At 39.3% G+C, this 18,515-nt stretch overlaps 1 protein-coding gene across 1 annotated transcript in view; it reads left to right on the plus strand.

Annotated features, from left to right (window-relative positions):
• Nucleotides 1-12,195, plus strand: part of LOC131032293 (thioredoxin reductase NTRC) — a 220,249-nt gene extending 208,054 nt beyond the window's left edge. Inside the window, exon 10 of the mRNA XM_057963226.2 lies at nt 11,827-12,195. Coding sequence (XP_057819209.1) covers nt 11,827-11,890 — 64 coding nt within the window. The 3' untranslated portion in view covers nt 11,891-12,195. The remainder of the gene's footprint in view (nt 1-11,826) is intronic.
• The last annotated feature ends 6,320 nt before the right edge of the window (nt 12,196-18,515 follow it).

The raw sequence follows: 18,515 nt of genomic DNA on the forward strand, positions 1-18,515 counted from the left end.
AAATCGCTGATTTGGTCTAAGTAAGGATGCCTTGGATCCTTAAGTTGTGCTTTTGATCTAGGGAGGGATGGATTCATTTCCTTAAGTCGCTGATCTGACTTAGGCAAGGACAAACTAATGCTTAAGTCGCACTTTCACCTGGGGTAAGGACATGCTCAATATGCTTAAGTCATTGATTTACCTTGTCCAAGGATGAAGTGAAATGCTTGAATCGCTCATTACCTTGTCCAAGGACAAGTTGATAACCTTGTTTCGCTCTTTCACATTGAGTAGGGACAAGTCCTATTCCTTAAGTCGCTGATTTGACTTAGGCAAGGACAGATTAAGGCTTAAGTTGCACATTTGCCAGGAGGAGGGACGGGCTAAGATGAAATCAGTCTTGGTCAAGGGAGCTTGTATTTCAAAACCGTAAAGGAGATGACATCAAATGGATACAAAAGCCGCTTACTTGCTGATTTCCTTGACCATGTGTTGGATTGTTCAAAAGACGCGTCCTAACAAAGGATGGGAGAATGAAATGCCCAAAATCACCCTCTCAAATCAAACTAAAGTTAATCGGTCTAAGGGAAAATGACCTGTCCAAACAAATCCTGCGATCAATTCATGTCAAAGAGATGTGAATAGCCAACTCTCAAGCCTCCTTACATGGTCACGAATCTCAAACTTTATCATTCCAAGGATTGGACTCAACAAACTAATCTAGCAAACCTAAGACTAAGAGCAAAAAGAGGGGTTCCCATTTATGATGGGGCGATGTGTGAAATGGTCACAACAAGTTCCAAACCCAAAATAGAGGTTCCTACTTATTCGGGAAGCCTCAATGGAGAAGTTCTCATCGATTGGATCAATGACTTAGACAAATATTTTGAATATGAGGGAGTTGCAGAGGAAAGGAGAGTAAAATTTGCATGCACCAAATTGAAGGGCCACATTGCTATGTGCTAGGACTTTGTTCAATCCGAGAGAGGGAAGAAAAATAAGGACAAGATTAACTCTTGGGATTGGATGGTCACCAAGTTGAAGGCTAAGTTCCTTTTGGGAGATTAGCAAACTAATGTCTTCAAAAGATTGCAGAACCTAAAAAAAAAAGATGTGTCTGTGAAAGATTATACTAAAGAATTTATAAGTTTGTGATACGATTAGGGTATAGTGAGGATGACATGGAGAAAGTGGCAAGATATATGAATGATTTGAAGTATAGTTTGCAACACGAATTGAGTCTAGTGTCCCCTAAAAGTCTTGAAGAGGCTTATCAACTCGCCATCAAGGCAGAAGAGAAGTTGCAAAGGAAGAAAAGTCAGCAAGAGAGAAAGAGAGGAAGAGGATTTAGAGGAAGGGGACAACAAATTGGAAGAGGACAACAGAATCATCAAGAAGAAGGGGCTCGAAGTTCTAGTGGAACAACCAATAATGATAGAGGAGGCTATCGAAATAAAGAGGGGAAGATCCTATGGAAGAGGTGGTTCTCAAGGTAGAGAAAGAGGGTTCTCTGGAAAATGCTTTAAGTGCAATCAATATGCTGGACACAAAAGTTGGGAATGTCCTGAATCTTCTCAAGGAGGGCATACAAAGTTTGAAAGGAGTAATCAAATTGTTCATGCTAACCAAGAGAGTGTGGGGTCACTTGTCCACCATAAGGAAGAGCCAGAATCAGGAGATTCCTTGTTACTAAAGAGGGTATTGTTGAAGCTCCAAAAAGAAAGTCAAGAACCAGTCCAAAGGAGAGCATTATTCAAAATCAAATGTAAGTCAAAGTAAATGTTGCAAACTGATCATTGATAGTGGTAGTATGGATAATATTTTTGCAACAAAGATGGTAGATAAGGTAGGCCTTAAAAGAATCAAGCATCCATCTCCTTATAAGGTATCCTCGTTGCGAAAAGGACACCAATTGTTGGTAAATGAGCAAGCTCATTTTGATTTTCAGATTTGTGGTTTTAAAGATAGTGTATTATGTGATGTGATGCCCATGGATGTGTGCCATGTATTGCTTGGAAAACCGTGACAATTTGAAAGGAAAGCGGTGCATAATGGAAGTGAGAACACTTATACAATAGAGAAAGATGGAGTCAAGCATATCTTGATGCCTATACAAGAGCAAGAAGAGGACAGCAGTAGTGGTAACAGAAGCAAGGTAATGTTGGTAAGTGGTAAGGAGTTTATACATGATATGAAGAATGAGGAAGTAGGATTTGCTTTGGTCCTTAAACCTAAGTGTGGGTTTATTTCTACAAAACTTGATGATTTGCCTCTTGAAGTACACAATATTTTGAATGAACACATGGATATTGTTGCATCTAATTCACCTAGTGAGTTACCTCCTTTGAAGAGCATTAGCCACCATATGGATTTGATCCCAGAGGCTAGCTTTCCAAACAAGGCTGCTTAGAGGTTTTGACACCTATGGAAAATGAAGACATTAGGAAGCAAGTGGAAGATCTTTTAAAGAAGGGTTTGATAAGGGAGAGCTTAAGCCCTTGTGCTGTTCCAACAGTACCAATATCAAAGAAAGGGGGAGAGTGGCGTATGTGCATGGATTCAAAGGCTATCAATAAAATAACTATAAGATATAAATTTGTAATTCCTAGGATTGAAGATTTAATGGATTGTTTATGAAGCTCAATGTATTTTTCTAAGATAGATTTGAAAAGTGGATACCATCAAATTAGAATCAGATCGGGGGATGAATGGAAAACAACATTCAAGACTAATGATGGTTTATATGAATGGTTGGTTATGCCTTTTGGGTTGTCTAATGCACCCAACACATTTATGTGAGTTATGAATGAGGTTTTAAACCCATTCCTAGGGAAATTTGTGATTGCATATCTTGATGACATTTTGGTGTTCAGCAGGTCCAAAGAGGAGCATATGGAGCATTTGAGGAAGGTGACGAGAAGGTTGCATTAGGAAAAGTTCTAGATAAATCACAAGAAATGTGTGTTTTTGCAGACCAAACTGATCTACTTGGGTTTTGTGGTGTCTAAGGATTGGCTAAAGATGGATACAGAAAAGGTTCAAGCCATACTTAATTGGCCAACACCAAAAAATGTATTGGAGGTAAGGAGCTTTCATGGTCTTGCAAGTTTTTATAGAAAATTTATTAGGAATTTCAGTCATGTGGTTGCACCCATTCTTGAGACCATCAAAGGGAAGAAGAAACAATTTGACTGGATTTGAAAGGCTGAAGAAAGTTTCAGATTTCTTAAACAAAAAGTGAGTGAGCAGCCTATTCTTGATTTGCCTAATTTTGAGAAAGTGTTTCAAGTTGAGTGTGATCCTAGCAGATTGGCTATTTGGGTTGTTCTATGTCAGGAAGGTAAACCAATAGCATACTTTAGTGAGAAGTTAAATGATGCAAAAAGGAAGTATTCTGCTTATGATTTAGAATTTTATGCTTTGGTTCAGTCATTAAATAAATATAGACATTATTTACTCCCTAAGGAGTTTATTATGTATACGGACAATCATGCTTTACAATTTATAAACAGCCAACACAAGTTGAATCAAATACATGCTAAATGGGTAGAGTATCTCCAAAGCTTTAACTTTGTATTGAAGCATAAATGTGGACAAATGAATAAGGTTGCTGATGCTTTGAGTAGAAGATTTTATTGTTACATGAAATACAAACGAATAGTGTGGGTTTGAAAGCTTAAAGGCAAAGTAGCCGAAAACTCCTTTGCCTCTCCCTAGGCATGCGTATCCCCGTATTCGTTCCCGTATGTGAAACAAATATGTATCCGATACAGCCCGGATACACATTGAATGCTATACCCACATGTGCCCAAAAAACCTTGATTTTCAACCATGCTAGATACTATGTGATTTCATTTTTTTAAAATTTGACGGAAATCTTCCTAAATTTAATTCTAAAGAACTTCATTCATGCATTTAAAAAAAAAAAAATTGGTATAAACAAAACCTACACCCAATGAGAAAGACAAATGAAATGTTTTTCTATTTGAGTGACCCATTTTTGGGGTTATCTTCCAATGCAACTCTACTATTTTTGCATATTGCATATTGTAAAATGTTAAATCAACTTCATTATATATGTAGCAATTATGTGTCTATATTGCTTTTGAAGTAATGAAAATCTCCTCAAATAACTTTGAAAATTGTGTTAAATATATGTGTATGTGTTTTTATATGAATGGTGTATCCAGCCGTATCAATATTGGGGATCTTAAAAATGGTCGTATTCGTATCCGATATCGTATCCGTATTTGTATCTATTTCTGTGTCCATGCAACTTTGCTTAAAGGAGTTGTATGCAAAGGATGCAGATTTTAGAGAAGCATTTGAAGCTTGCAGCGATCCTATTTGTAGGAATAGAGAACCATGGGTGGACTATATGATATAGGAGGGTTTGTTGTTCAAAGGAAATAGGTTATGCATCCCTATAGGTTCCATGAGAGATAATTTGTTGAAGGAGAAACATTGTGGCAGTCTTGCTGGTCACTTTGGACAAGACAAAACCTATTTGCAGTTAAGCACTCATTACTATTGGCCTAAGATGCAAGTAGATGTTAAGAGATATGTAGAAAGGTGTAGAATTTGTCAGCATGCTAAGGGAAGGAGCCAAAATACTGGGTTATATAAACCACTACTAGTTCCAACTCGGCCTTGGGACTCAGTGATTATGGACTTTGTGTTAGGTTTGCCTCGTACTCAAAGGGGCAATGATTCAATTTTTGTTGTAGTGGATAGATTTTCAAAAATGGTGCATTTCACACCTTGTAAGAAAACTAGTGATGTTGCTAACATTGCAAATTTGTTCTTTAAAGTAGTGAGATTACATGGAATTCCGAAAAGTATAATATTTGATAGGGATACTAAATTTGTGGGTCATTTTTGGAGGACCCTATGGAAGAAATTGGGCACAAATTTCAGTTTGAGTTTTGCTTACCATCCCCAAACGGATGGTCAGACCGAGGTTGTCAATAGGAGCCTTGGTAACATGTTGAGGTGCATTTCTAGAAACACAACAAGAAATTGGGATCTAGCTTTGGCACAGGCAGAATTTGCATATAATGACTCCCCTAATAGGAGTACTGAATTTAGTCCATTCTATGTTGTATATGGTTTGCATCGAAGTGGGGTATTTTATTTAAGAGACCTTGGTGATATGGAAAAGCATAGTGCTATGGGAGAAGACTTTGCCAAAGTCATCCATGATCTCCATGAAGAGGTAGAGATGACTATTGAAGGGCACAATCAGCAGTATAAGTAGCATGCTGATAAGAAGCGGAGGGAACTTCATTTTCAGTTTGGAGACCTTATCTTGGCTCACCTTAGAAAGGAGAGGTTTCCTATTGGTGTATACAACAAACTCCAAATGAAGAAAGTTGGTCTTTGTAGAGTTCTCAGAAAATTTTTTGCCAATGCATATGAAATAGCTCTGCCTTTAGATTTGGGCATCTCTCCTATCTTTAATGTGGCAGACCTATATCCTTACAAAGGAGATGGGGATGAAGGTGTAGTAGACGTTGAGTCACCTTTCATCCAGGAGCAGCAGGGAACCACATCCATTCCGCTGAAAATAGAATGCATTCTTGATAGATAGTTGTTAAAGAAGACCCGGAAACGAGAATATTTCAAGTATTTGGTCAAGTGGCAACATCACCTCTTGGAGGATTCTTCTTGGCTTACTGAACCAAAGATCACTAAGCTGGGTCATACTGTTGCATGTCTCATGAGCAGGAGCTCATGATTTCTTTTCTGCCTGGGGAGTCTGATGCAGAGGCATCTCCCTCCCTCTCTTTTCTTCAGTATTTCTTCTCTCAATTTTAGTTTACTTCTTTAGTTTTGTTTTGGTTGAATAAGCAGGCTTTGTGCCTCCTATTTTGGTATGTTATAAACTTATTGCCACGTGTAGAAGTTACAATATTTGTAATAAGCTTCCTGTCGCTGTGTGTAAGTTACAGACTTCCTGCCACAACAGAGACAGGAAGACAAATAGACCAACAGTAGCTAAGTCGACCCGCCTGTTGCAAGGTGATGGTTGGTAGTTACATCGGTTATCAACTGACGGCTCGACCTATACAAGGAAGGACTGCTTGGTTTTCAGGGGTTGGTTGGTCGAAGTACAGTAGGGGATCGGACAATAAGAGAAGCCCAACAAGAGAATACGAGAGACGGGCCTATTGGGTGTGTAGGAAGAAAGGTTGAGGATAAGTTGAATGATTTGAAGTGTGATGTAACCATTGCAGACCGGATTCCTGTAAGGCATTGAAAAAACTTTTGTAATGTGTTAGAAATCATTGTGAATGGAAAAGAGTTAATATTGTTTCTGTGCATTGTTTTGTCTGCTTTGTATGCAACCCTGTTGTCGGGAATAATCATTATGTTATGTTGTCATATTATGTTTATATTGTCATCAGTAATAATGAGTTACGACCGTCAGTTAGTTAGTCGTCCCGAAGGGCAGTTGGACACGACGGTTGGTCGCACCCCTTCGGGTATTATATATTGCATACTGTTCCTTCTTAGTATCATCATGATAGTCATGTTTGATTTAATGTTATAAGCACTTGATGTACATGGACTGTTGAATTAATACAAAGACTGGTTATTTAATATATTTCCATTATGTTCTGTGCATTTACTTTATGCATTTAACCGTTTACCCGTATGTGGAAAACATTTGGCGTCATTGCCTAGACGTACTCGGGAACTGAAGACGCGGATGGCGCACAGACACGATGGGCCTACCCGTTGGTGAGATAAACCTAGAGGCCGACAATGCGCAAACAAAGCTCTACAACGGAGAAGACACTGCGACGAGGGAATTTTCAATTCTGCTCCAGGTAGCCATTGAGACCTATGTTCGACGAGAGGCCACGAAGGCGGAAATCCCACCAAGTGCTGTGTGGACAGTACTGGAGGTTAGCTCGGCAGTAAATCAGTTGATGAACCATCTTCCCCGGCTACGTGCACAGGCATCGTTGGCACAACAAGCTCGCCTGGAGGAGATTGCCCAGGGAGAGTGACGCCAACAAATTCTTCAACAGTATGAAGAAAGCAGCCGTCAGGAAGCGAAGCGGGATGGCACAAGGCTAGGAAGGAATGGTACCTTGAATCCCATAGGGATAAAGGAACATTCTATATTCAAATAAAGGTGTCATAATATTGACATGAGTTGTATCTGACGAAATGAATTAATAAAGGCGTGTTCTGGTCTATGTGTTGTGAATTATGGAAATGTATGGCAATTAATGCCCAACCTATTAAACAAAGATAGAAATAAGAAAGCAGAAACGGACGAGTGGGAGGCCGCGCAGAGGGCCTTGATTTTGGAACAACAAGTAGAGCGTAGATGGAGGCTGAGGCAACTTGCCGAAGGACGACCTGCCGAAGGGTGGCCCGAAGGGAACCAAGGAGGTGTCACGGAGGGTGCAGAAGCCGAGGGAAATTTCTACGCGTTGCTAGAACACCGTAAGGTGCGGACCCACAAAGAGTTTCTGGAGGAAAGAAGGTTATGGCGGAATCTAGTCGAAGAGACTCGGGATCAGTTTAGAAACTTATCCCTTACGCCACGAAGTGAGGATCACCAAAGGGAGCCAGGAGTGGGTGTGGGTGAGAATGGAGGGGAGGACAACCGTACGGTTGCAGGTGCCACACACAGCAGGCAAAGCACCGTACCTCCAGTCACCCATGCAGGACACACCACCGACGCCGGAGGGAGCGACGCACAGATGCAGCTACAGCCACCTCCAGGAAGATGACCCCCCTCGATGGCGGGCAAACAGAAGTTGCCTAAATTCAATGGAGATGGCAACGATGACCCCGTACGGCACTATCGTTACAATATGGTCAGCCAACGGGGTAGTTGACAAAGCGGATTGGGTGGTGCAGTTCCCTGCCACCCTGAGAGGAGTAGCCATTGATTGGTACTCTGATGTGGACAAAACAAAGATGGGAACATGGGATGACCTACAGAAAGCTTTTGAGAAGGAGTTTCGACTCCTTCGAGATGATAATGAGATTGTGGCGGAGATATTAAGCACAAAGTAGGGAAAGCACGAAACAGTGCGAGCATACAACCGACGGTTAAAGAGTTACTGGGGAAGATGGAGAACCAGTTGGCTGATGGACTAAAGAAGAGATGGTTCGTGGAAGGGTTGCGGTCATCCCTGCGGAGGAAGATGAAAATTGTACCGCCCACTTCATACGATGACGCATACAACCGCGCGATGGATTTGGAAAGTGAAGACAAAACATCGTAGAAGAAAAAGGACAAGTCCTCTAAAGAAGAGGAGTCCTTGGGAGAAAGTAGCAGCGATGAATCATCAAGTAAGAAGGTGCAAGCTCTTCAAAAGGATATGCACCGTATGTTGAAGGAATTTAAGAACATGAAAGGAAGCACGAGCAAAAACGAAGACGTGTGGTGCACTGATTGTAAGGAAGAAGGCCACACAAAAGGCACCTGCCCGAAGAAGGCCTTTTGTGAGATTTGCCAAGTGATGGGACACTCCAAGGAATGCCCATACAACATGAAAACCCGAAGTACGCAAATGAGCCAAGTGTTGTTCATGGAGCAGACCACAACATCCGCACCAGCCGGTACGGCCCAGCAAACCAACACAACGACATCATCTGGAGGTTACCGGGACAACAGACGCGGCGACAGAAGGAATAACAACAATAACAATAACGGAAGTCGTATCCAGTATGATGCCAAGGGTTGGCCAATGATCCAATGTAGGGCCTGTAATGAGTGGGGGTACTTCGCCTGTGATTGCACGAAGGAAGCCACCCCTCAGCACCTCTGCTGATGGTGTGGGCCAGGCGACCATGAGGATGCAAATTGCCCAAAGGCAGGGGTTAATCTCCTCAACATTGAGAAGGCTGAGAAGACTGGCGAGAAAGAAGTACTGGCGATCATCCGCACTCAGACGAAAAAGGCCACTTATCCCGACCCCCATATGGAGAAAGAGAGATTACGGGAGGCAAAGGTCAATATTGAACATGAGATGACGGTTGAATGACGGAACAACGAGGTGGTGAGTATATCATCTCGTACGGAAGCTGAAAATAACATCATTGGGCAAGTACTGCAGATGGAAGTACCTATAAGGGTAAAGGACCTTCTAGAGACAATGCCACAGTTAAGAACCGCCATTTTTAGTTCCATACAAACCACTGCGCAGGCACCTTTGCGTGCCACACGGGCGGAAGTTTCGGTCAGCCCCTCACTTGACCCAATGTTGTTGGCCTTAAATAGTGGTCAACATCCTGCTGTAGTAGAGATGGGAATTCTCGAGGCTATCCTCAAGGACACAATCGTGGATGGAGGTTTGGGGGTGAATGTACTGCCAGAGGATACGTGGAAGAAGTTGGGGAAGCCAACACTATGGCCACCCACGTTCAACTTGGTAGGTGCAGACCAGCACGACATCAAGCCACTTGACATCTTGATGGCCCAACCGGTCACCATCGGCACGCAACCCTTCATACTAGATTTTGTGGTAATCCCACTCAAGAAGAAGGGGTACGACGCCATCTTAGGTAGAGGGTGGCTGGTTACAGCAAAGGTGAACCACGACTGGAAAAAGAACACCCTTTCTATGGAGAAAAGGGGGCGGAAGTACACCATTGATCTGGGGACCCATGGGACCTGACATAATCTTCGGAATAGGAGGGTGAAGGAAAAGGCGACCTGAGGGACGAAGGACGGGGCTACAGGGAGCCCAACGACGAAGGGATTCTCAAACTAGGAGAGTGCTCCGAGGATGAGACAGGGTCATTGAACGGGCTCTTCCACTGGCAGATGGAGGATTACGAAATGTTCCAAAGCTACAGGCTCGAAGTAGAGGAACTAGAGTAAACAACAAAGGAGGTGTACCTGCCAGAATACAAAGAATATTGGAAGGGAGACACCCCAAACCTCGGTGACGTAGATAATCCCAAGATCATTGGCAACAATTGGAACTCTGTGTGGAAGGCCGCAGCCTTCAAAATCTTTATTATTCTTCTTCTTCTTATGTACGGGAAGGAGACCGTGGTCCCTGTAGAATTTGTGGTTCCAGGTTTTCGGATGGCCATTGGAAATAGACTTGCCACCAACGGGTCCAAATTGAAACCCTACCACGAGAAGCGCGCAGGGGACCCGAGGATGGAACCCGATAGGATGGAAGGGGACCTGAGAGGTTGAGCAGGTGACTCGAGAGGCACGAGACCAAAGCGGGAGACTCTCGGGCGAGGCAAACCGAGAAAGGGCGATCCCAGAGGCACGAAACCCGAGCCGAATCTGGACACTTAGCCAAAAAAAAAAAACGTACGATCGTACGGGTCTGTATGACAATTGACCATACAGTCAATTTAAAAATAAAAATAAAATTAAAAAACGAAGATGCCACAGTGGGACCACCGTGCGGTGGCAACACCGACGGTGGACCACCGTGTGGTGGATACCTGCCCATGCAAAGAATAAGACACGCAGCCGCACACACACGCAGCCACTCCGTCGTTGGTGGTCCACTGTACGGTTGGACTGCATTGGGCGTGCGGAAGGAGGACCGTACGGTGTGCACAGTTGAGCATGTTGTCCATACGCTGGAGGTGTGTCCGTACGACTGAACGGGTCCGTACGGATGGGGAAAAAAAAGAAGAAAAAAAAAGAAGAAAGCCACGGTGGAACCACAGTACGGTAGCACCACCGTGCGGTAGCAACATCAACGGTGGCAACACTGGCGGTGGGACCACCGGCGGTGGAACCATTGTATGGTAGCACCACCGTGCGGTGGCACCACCAGCAGTGGAACCACCGTACAGTGGAAACCACCGCTGCCACAAGGAATAAAGGCACGGAGCGCAGAGACATAAAACGCAAACATAATATGACAACATAACATAATGATTATTCCCGGCAACAAATCCAAGTTCTGTTCCTGTCGCAATTGGAGTAAGATTATTGGTTTGACTAATATCCGTTTATAACCTGAACTTCCTATCATTATTTCCTCTTGTTCTGTCATTTGCGAGTTCCTGTAATTCTGTTGACAAGGCTGCCATCAGATTGTTTCAAATACTGTACCTATTTTTGGTAGGTTATTTTTGAATCCAACATTATTGAACAAGCTACAAAATTATTAACCAATGAAGATTTTTCATAGGTATTGGTTATTTTGTGTTGAATTTAAGGTACTAGAAGAGGTTGGTCTTCTTCAAATTGAGTAGGGGCTAATGTTTAATAACGTTAACATAAGCTTTAATAAACATTAGCAATCGCCCATGCATTTTCGTACACATCTTCTAATGTCAGCTTTCGTACATCTTACCTATTGACAAGCTGTAATAAACATCTTCAAATTGAGTAGGGGCTAAACTTTAATAACATTAACATAAACTTTAATAAACATTAGCAATCGCCCATGAAATTCGTACAAATCTTCTAATGTCAGCTTTCTTATATCTTACCTATTGATAAGCCATTATCTGATGCATTTATTTTAGATGAAAAATCAACATTTTTTTTGAACCCGAAGGCCTCACCCTGGTCATGCACTTTACAAATTATCTTTGAATTTCAACTATTTCGTTAACAAATTTCAAAGTTAGCCCATATCATTTTGTCCACCTTTTTTACCATGCTTGTGCACTTTCACATGTTCTCTCTATTATTTAAGATATTCCAATGTATATCATTGGCAAAAGTCAATTTTCAAACATCAGTAATTGCTTATTATTTATATCACATTATATGATCCTTGTCCATATCAAGTTAAATATTGTTCCTTCTTTGAAATGCTTAGAAATTATGTTTCATTATATAATCCTTGTCCACATCAAGTTAAATATTGCTCCTTTTTTAAATTGCAGGGATATATCTGGAGTCAAAATGAAGAGGGAATATCAAGAGTTCATTAAAGCGAATACATCATAGGAAATAAATAGAAAATATTTTTAATGTGCTCTGAATGAAATCATTCTTTTTTACATATTCTTGAAAACGAGATGTATTTTAAAATGTTACACAAAGGAATAAGAATTTTCCAAATGTATTTTCATTTTACAACCTGATGTCTGATTTGATGTCTCAAATGTAGCATTTCTAACTTCTTTTCGTTCTTGGAATAGTCAATTCATCCACTATCCATGTCACTTGTTTGGGCTGTTAAACATTCCCTTACAACAGTTTTATAAAAAAGCAATGCTTATAAAGCCAAAAACACTAAACAGTGTTTAATCTATGTTTTTCACATGATGTACGAATCAAGGACTCAGACATGCCAAGTACCCAGCGAGAAAATCGTCAAAAACTCTTCCAAATAACTCTGCGAGTTAACTTTGGAAAAACTTGCCGCTTGCTGAGTCTGCTAACTATGCTTACAATAATGTATACATAACAAAGTTCAACTGTAAACATGTGTTACTTATATTTTAATTGCTGGAATTGTCACTTGTATTATATCTTATCAATTTTACAATTGGTAATTCAAAACAAGAGCGGAGCAGCTTTAGTCCCTGCCACAAACTGCAAAGGCAGTTTTTTGACGAGTCGGAATCATATTAAGCACGCTTTCAGCAATTGAGAAAGCCATGATACAAACATAGGTTATGTGCCTTTTTGTGATATGTATAATGTGCTCTTTGCAATAAAACATTGAGGCTTCTGTTTTAAATTTATCACGCATAAAATCATGAAAATACAGTAGCAAACTGTTGATGATTTATAGCTTCAGTCGGATAAAATTAAATGTTAAATTGGCCTTAAGGCCTTCAACATTTAATAATATATATCATTATGTTATTTATTATTATTATTGTTAAATTGATTAGATAATAATAATTATTACTATATTTAATTAATAACATTATTATGTAACTAAGTAAATATAACATAAATAACATTAATATTAATATAAATCTATTAAATAAATTCATGAAGCAAGTCTTATTAAATCCGTGTTATTAAAGGTAATGTGGAGGGGCACAAATGGCCCCGTGGTCCCACATAGGGTCGTGACCCTATGTGGCCCCACGGAGTCATTCAAATACCCGTGGGTATCCACATGGATGAGGATAAGTAGAAAGGGATCAAAAGCGGAGGGCAGTGAGGACAGCGCAGGACAGTGCATGGTACAAAGTACTGCGACTGCGACAACAACACTAAACCTGCAGACCAATAAGACATTATCACAGGAGTAAAAATCAACATGGTATCAGAGCCAAGTTTCCTTCTATAAAGCCTAACCGTCTGAAGGAAGATCCGATTAAGATCCGATTGATATCTCCTTGAAAGTTTGTATTTTAAAATGACGAATGGAATCAGATTCGAAGACAGACTTGAAGGTGCCTCAAACTATGATTCATGGAAACTACGAATGATGTTGGTACTAAGGAAGAATGAGTTAAAAACAATAATAGAGAATCCTTCTAAACCTGATGGAAAAGACGAACAGAGTCAGTGGGAAAAGAACAATATTAAAGCAATGGAGTTAAAAGTAGATGGAGTAAAGAGTCATCTACTACCTATCATTACAAGGTTAGATTCTGCATATGACATGTTCAAAGCCTTGAAAGACATGTTTGAGATTAACAACACGAGCAGAATCCTCACACTTAAAAATCAACTTTCTAATATTAAAATGAGTAAAGAAGAGACTATCACTTAATATTTTATGAGGATAACAGAATTAAGGAACCAACTCTCATCAATTGGTCACATTTATGATAATAAGGAGCTAACTATGATAACTCTAAATGGGCTCCCTATCTCATGGGAAAACTTTAGACAAGGAGTTAGTGCTCGATCCAAAGTTCCCAAATTTGATAGACTAAAAGTTGACTGCATTCAAGAAGAGTGTAACCTAATATCAAGAGGAATCACGAAACCCATTGATGAAGATGTTCAAGTTCTAGTCTCTAGTTTGAAAAGGAAAAAGGACAAAAAGACATATGATAATCGATCATTCAAGAAGCCTAGAGACTTCCCTAAAGTACAATGTTTCATATGTGACGAATATGGCCACATTGCAAGAACTTGTCCTCTAAAACTTAAACTACAAGCTTCCCTTGCTGAAGTCAGAAATTCAGAAGTATGTTTAGAAAAATATGTTCTCTAGAAGAAACTCAAGATACCTTGTGATTGAGAGGGAGCTTACTAATGAAGATTGAGCACTATTGAGGTCAAATTGTAAATGATTTCCACTTTTATTTTTTGAGGTTATTGGAAGGTGACGATCTTACAATAACTCAAGATTGTGGATAGAATTGCCGACAGAGGCAATCCACGTAAGAGCTTGTGGATAGAATCGCCGATTGAGGCAATCCACGTGAGAGCTCATGGATAGAATCGCCGACTGAGGCATCCACACAAGAGCTTGTGGATAGAATCGCCAACAGAGGCAATCCACTCAAGAGTTTGTGAATAGAATCGCCGACAGAGGCAATTCACATCTTGAAACTATGGTCCCAAGATAAGCATCATACGATTTATGAATATTGCTCCCAATATCTTTTATCCTCCCTAGCTAAGAGGGAGTGTTGATGATTTATAGCTTCAGTCGGATAAAATTAAATGATAAATTGACCTTAAGGCCTTCAACATTTAATAATATATATCATTAAGTTATTTATTATTATTATTGTTAAATTGATTAGATAATAATAATTATTATTATATTGTACAACCTGAGTTGGCCTAGTGGTGGAGAACTTGTGCTCTTGAAAGAGAGGTCACAAGTTCAAATCCCATAAGGGGGTAGGGTATGTACACTTTATCGGCTTCAACCCATTATCTATCAAAAAAAAAAATTATTACTATATTTAATTAATAACATTATTATGTAACTAAGTAAATATAACATAAATAACATTAATATTAATATAAATTTATTAAGTAAATTCATGAAGCAAGTCTTATTAAATCCGTGTTATTAAAGGTAATGTGGAGGGGCACGAATGGCCCCGTGGTCCCACATAGGGTCGTGACCCTATGTGGTCCCACAGAGTCATTCAAATACCCCTGGGTATCCACATGGATGAGGACAAGTAGAAAGGGAACAAAAGCGGAGGACAGTGAGGACAGAGGAGGACAGTGAGGACAGTGCAGGACAGTGTAGGGTACAAAGTACTGCGACTGCGACAACAACACTAAACCTGCAGACCAATAAGACATTATCACAGGAGTAAAAATCAACACAAACAATCATTAAATACATGCATTGGTATGGTAGAAGTGAGTTAAAAATTCTCCTTCTCCCTTGGCTATGCATTCTTTGAACTCTAAATAATCTACAATTCGAAGGAGAAAATATATGAATATACCTGCCAAAACCAATGATGTAATTTGAATCTTGTACTCGTCAGAGAAACTGTAGATGGATGTACTAAATTGTTTAGCACCTTCCTTGCCAATAGGAGGATGATAAATAAATACAAGAAATAATATACAGATTATCCACAGTGCACACTATATATTTGAAAATGTAGGATTTTCACTAGAAGGCATGCTTTTATTGTTCCAAACCTATTAAAACAGAATATCTGCTGTGATGCAAGCAATAGCTTTTCAAATGCAAACAATCTCAGATTTTCAATTTTAAAAATGGTGAAATAGTTCGCATAACTTCAAATGCAATTCAAATTCATTCCTTCAAATCAACATAGTCCTTATATCACAATCAATGAATTGTTTAAAATATAAACAAGAATTCCGAAAAACGTATATTGATCCTTTCCAAAATACAGATTTATGTGTCTGGTCAGAGATGCCGATGGCAAAAATTGGAAGAAGTGAAAAGGACATTGTATAATGATTGGTACTAGCCATCATAAAATTTGTACTTGAAAAAAGATTAGGAGGTCTAATTTATGAGGTTTATAAATAAGATCGATTCCTGTGAAATCCAAACGCAAGATAGCCTTCCATGAAGAAGTAGAAGATCTGTTAGAAACTTTAAATTAGCCTTTGTTGAAATCTGGATCTGCACTGCTTATGGAGATGTTGTGAAGTTCTGAATTTGATGCCTCGAAGCTTCTTTAATCTCCCGCTCTAACCATCTGCATTCATTTAAATTGACTCGGCAAATATTAACAAAAAATGTGAAAAAACTATTAAACTTGTAGTTTAAGTTGATGTACGGTCTCACAGAACCGTTAGTGATTTTGTAAACAATAATATGGCAATCACTTGGCATTGCAATTTTGATCGGGTATTTCAACAGGCTGAATACAAATCTGCCTATTCCTCGATAAGAGGCAATTCGCATGTATTAAATGCACAATTCATAATATGCTTATCAAAATGTATGCAAGGTAATTCTAAGCATGAATTTGACCATCATAATGATAACTTCCATGGCTGACTTACATTTCAAAATCAAATCATTAAACATTCGGAGTGGACCCGGAGGAAACAAAGTAATGGTTGTGTGCAGGAAACAAAGTAATGGTTGTGTGCTTACTTCCAAACAAGATTCCATTAGTATTTGAAGAAACAAAAGGGCACATAGCGAATTACATCATAGCTTCCAATAAGTTGAATTTGAAAATCCAATAGGAATGAAATGCAGATATTATCAGAATCAACGACAATATAGCAAAACCCAAAAGGCATAAAATGGTGATACAGAACGTATTAACCTCACCACCATCATCTAACACAAACACTTACCACATAGACAGCCAAGAAAGAACGAAATGATTGAAAATTATTAAAGAATAAAGCATTCCTAAATCATTACTTTTTTCCTTTCACATAGAATGCAAAGGTACAACTGTTAATGCAGCCACTGAAAACAGTTCGGTCATGGCTTATTATATGACAGGATTTAAATGACGTGGGAGTAGATGGAAAAGCACTTGTAAAATATATATTTGGAGTGTATTATACAGTTGAAGAAAATGTCTTGAATTAAAAGCTATTGCTGATGATGGTCAATCCCTAGGATTTGGTCCTGGTTTCATTTTCTTTCTCTTTGTTCGTTCTCCAACTGTGACCATTTAAGTTTTTTAATTTTGTTCATCAACTAATTTTTCCAATTTGACTACATATTTAATGCAAGCAAGTAAACCGCAAAATAAAACACTTAAAAGCTGTGGGAGTCTAATTATGAAGACATAAATTTTAAAATGCTTTTGATAGTCCATAGCTTACAAGAAGTCATAATTCATAGAAAGACTGCGATCATAAATTTTATAGTTTTTTCAAGCTTATAGATCTTGTAATCATGACAAATTTGAGGGCAATGCATTTTGCAAGTGCCTATATTATTTCCCCAAATTAAGGATAGGTGTGGAGGATCCTTAGTTTGTTGTTCGGGTGGACAGGAAGTCGCAGCAATCACACCATTCTACCATGCTTCCTTTGCAAATTCAATGGTGTTACAAGCCTCAATCTTTTAGATCCTTGCTGTGTAATCTCAACAATTACCCAATTGAACACAGAAGTAATCAATGTTTCCCTTTTTCACAACGGCCAAGTTCAAGATGGACAGATCAGAACCAATAATACATCACCGGACATACTTTCATTTTTTTCACACATCATGTCTTCTATATCCTCAGAAGCAGGGGATGCCTATAAACTAGACTATCACATTGTTTGTATGAAACAAACAAGTGAGTGTTACAGTAACATAAAACTCAAAACTGGAACTTAAGCTCACCTCGTTGCAAAATCAGCTGAACACGGCCTGAAGTAAACACTTTATGTTTCATAATGAAAACCTGCTTATAACGTCCTCCCCTAATCTTGAAGACATAACGTTTGAATTCTTGAAAATTGTGAGAATCAGGCATAGGGAATCATAAAAACACTTATAGAAGTCAAGTATTTGTCGCTCATAACAATGGCCAAATAACAGGTACATATCTTTCCCATGGAATCACTGACCTCTTGTGAAATTCTCTTGTCAAAGAAGGCACGCCTCCATAAACATACACAATTGAATCCAGAAGCAGCACAAAGAAGGCACGCCTATTAATACACACAGCCAAAAGAACAATGTACAGATAATTTTAAAAATGTTCTCTGAAAGTTTCCAAAACTATGTCATATGTAAACAATACGATACTTTGCACCTATCATCAAAGCCTTTCATACTGAGTGTACTGTTTATATCCATGCCCAAAAACAAATGCGTGGATCTTAAATGGTGAAGTCTATTTGAAGTATTAAAAAATGAAAAACTCAGAAACGTCACCTACACTACCAAACCCTCAAATAACTTCCAACCATAAAAAAACTGAGAGCTTATTATTACAGGACTGTACACCAGAAAATAAATTTTCTTAAGGAATTGAAGCCTCCAGACATACGGCAGCCTCCATTACTGAAAAAGAGGTAGCAAAAGGTTTTTTTAATTTTCCCTAGCAAAGGGATGAACATAGCACATTTATTAATGTTCTCCAATTTAAAACTAGTTCTGATTAATGATAAGCAGGGATTTTGAAAGGGCCCGGACCCTTGAACAATCAGGAAGATAAGCACTAAGCACAATACAGCAACAAAAGATCAACAAGAGGAACAACTAAGAACCCACAAAAAACTAAACTCACTCTCA

Source organism: Cryptomeria japonica, chromosome 8, assembly GCF_030272615.1.
Source record: "Cryptomeria japonica chromosome 8, Sugi_1.0, whole genome shotgun sequence".
NCBI classification, from domain to species: Eukaryota; Viridiplantae; Streptophyta; class Pinopsida; order Cupressales; family Cupressaceae; genus Cryptomeria; species Cryptomeria japonica.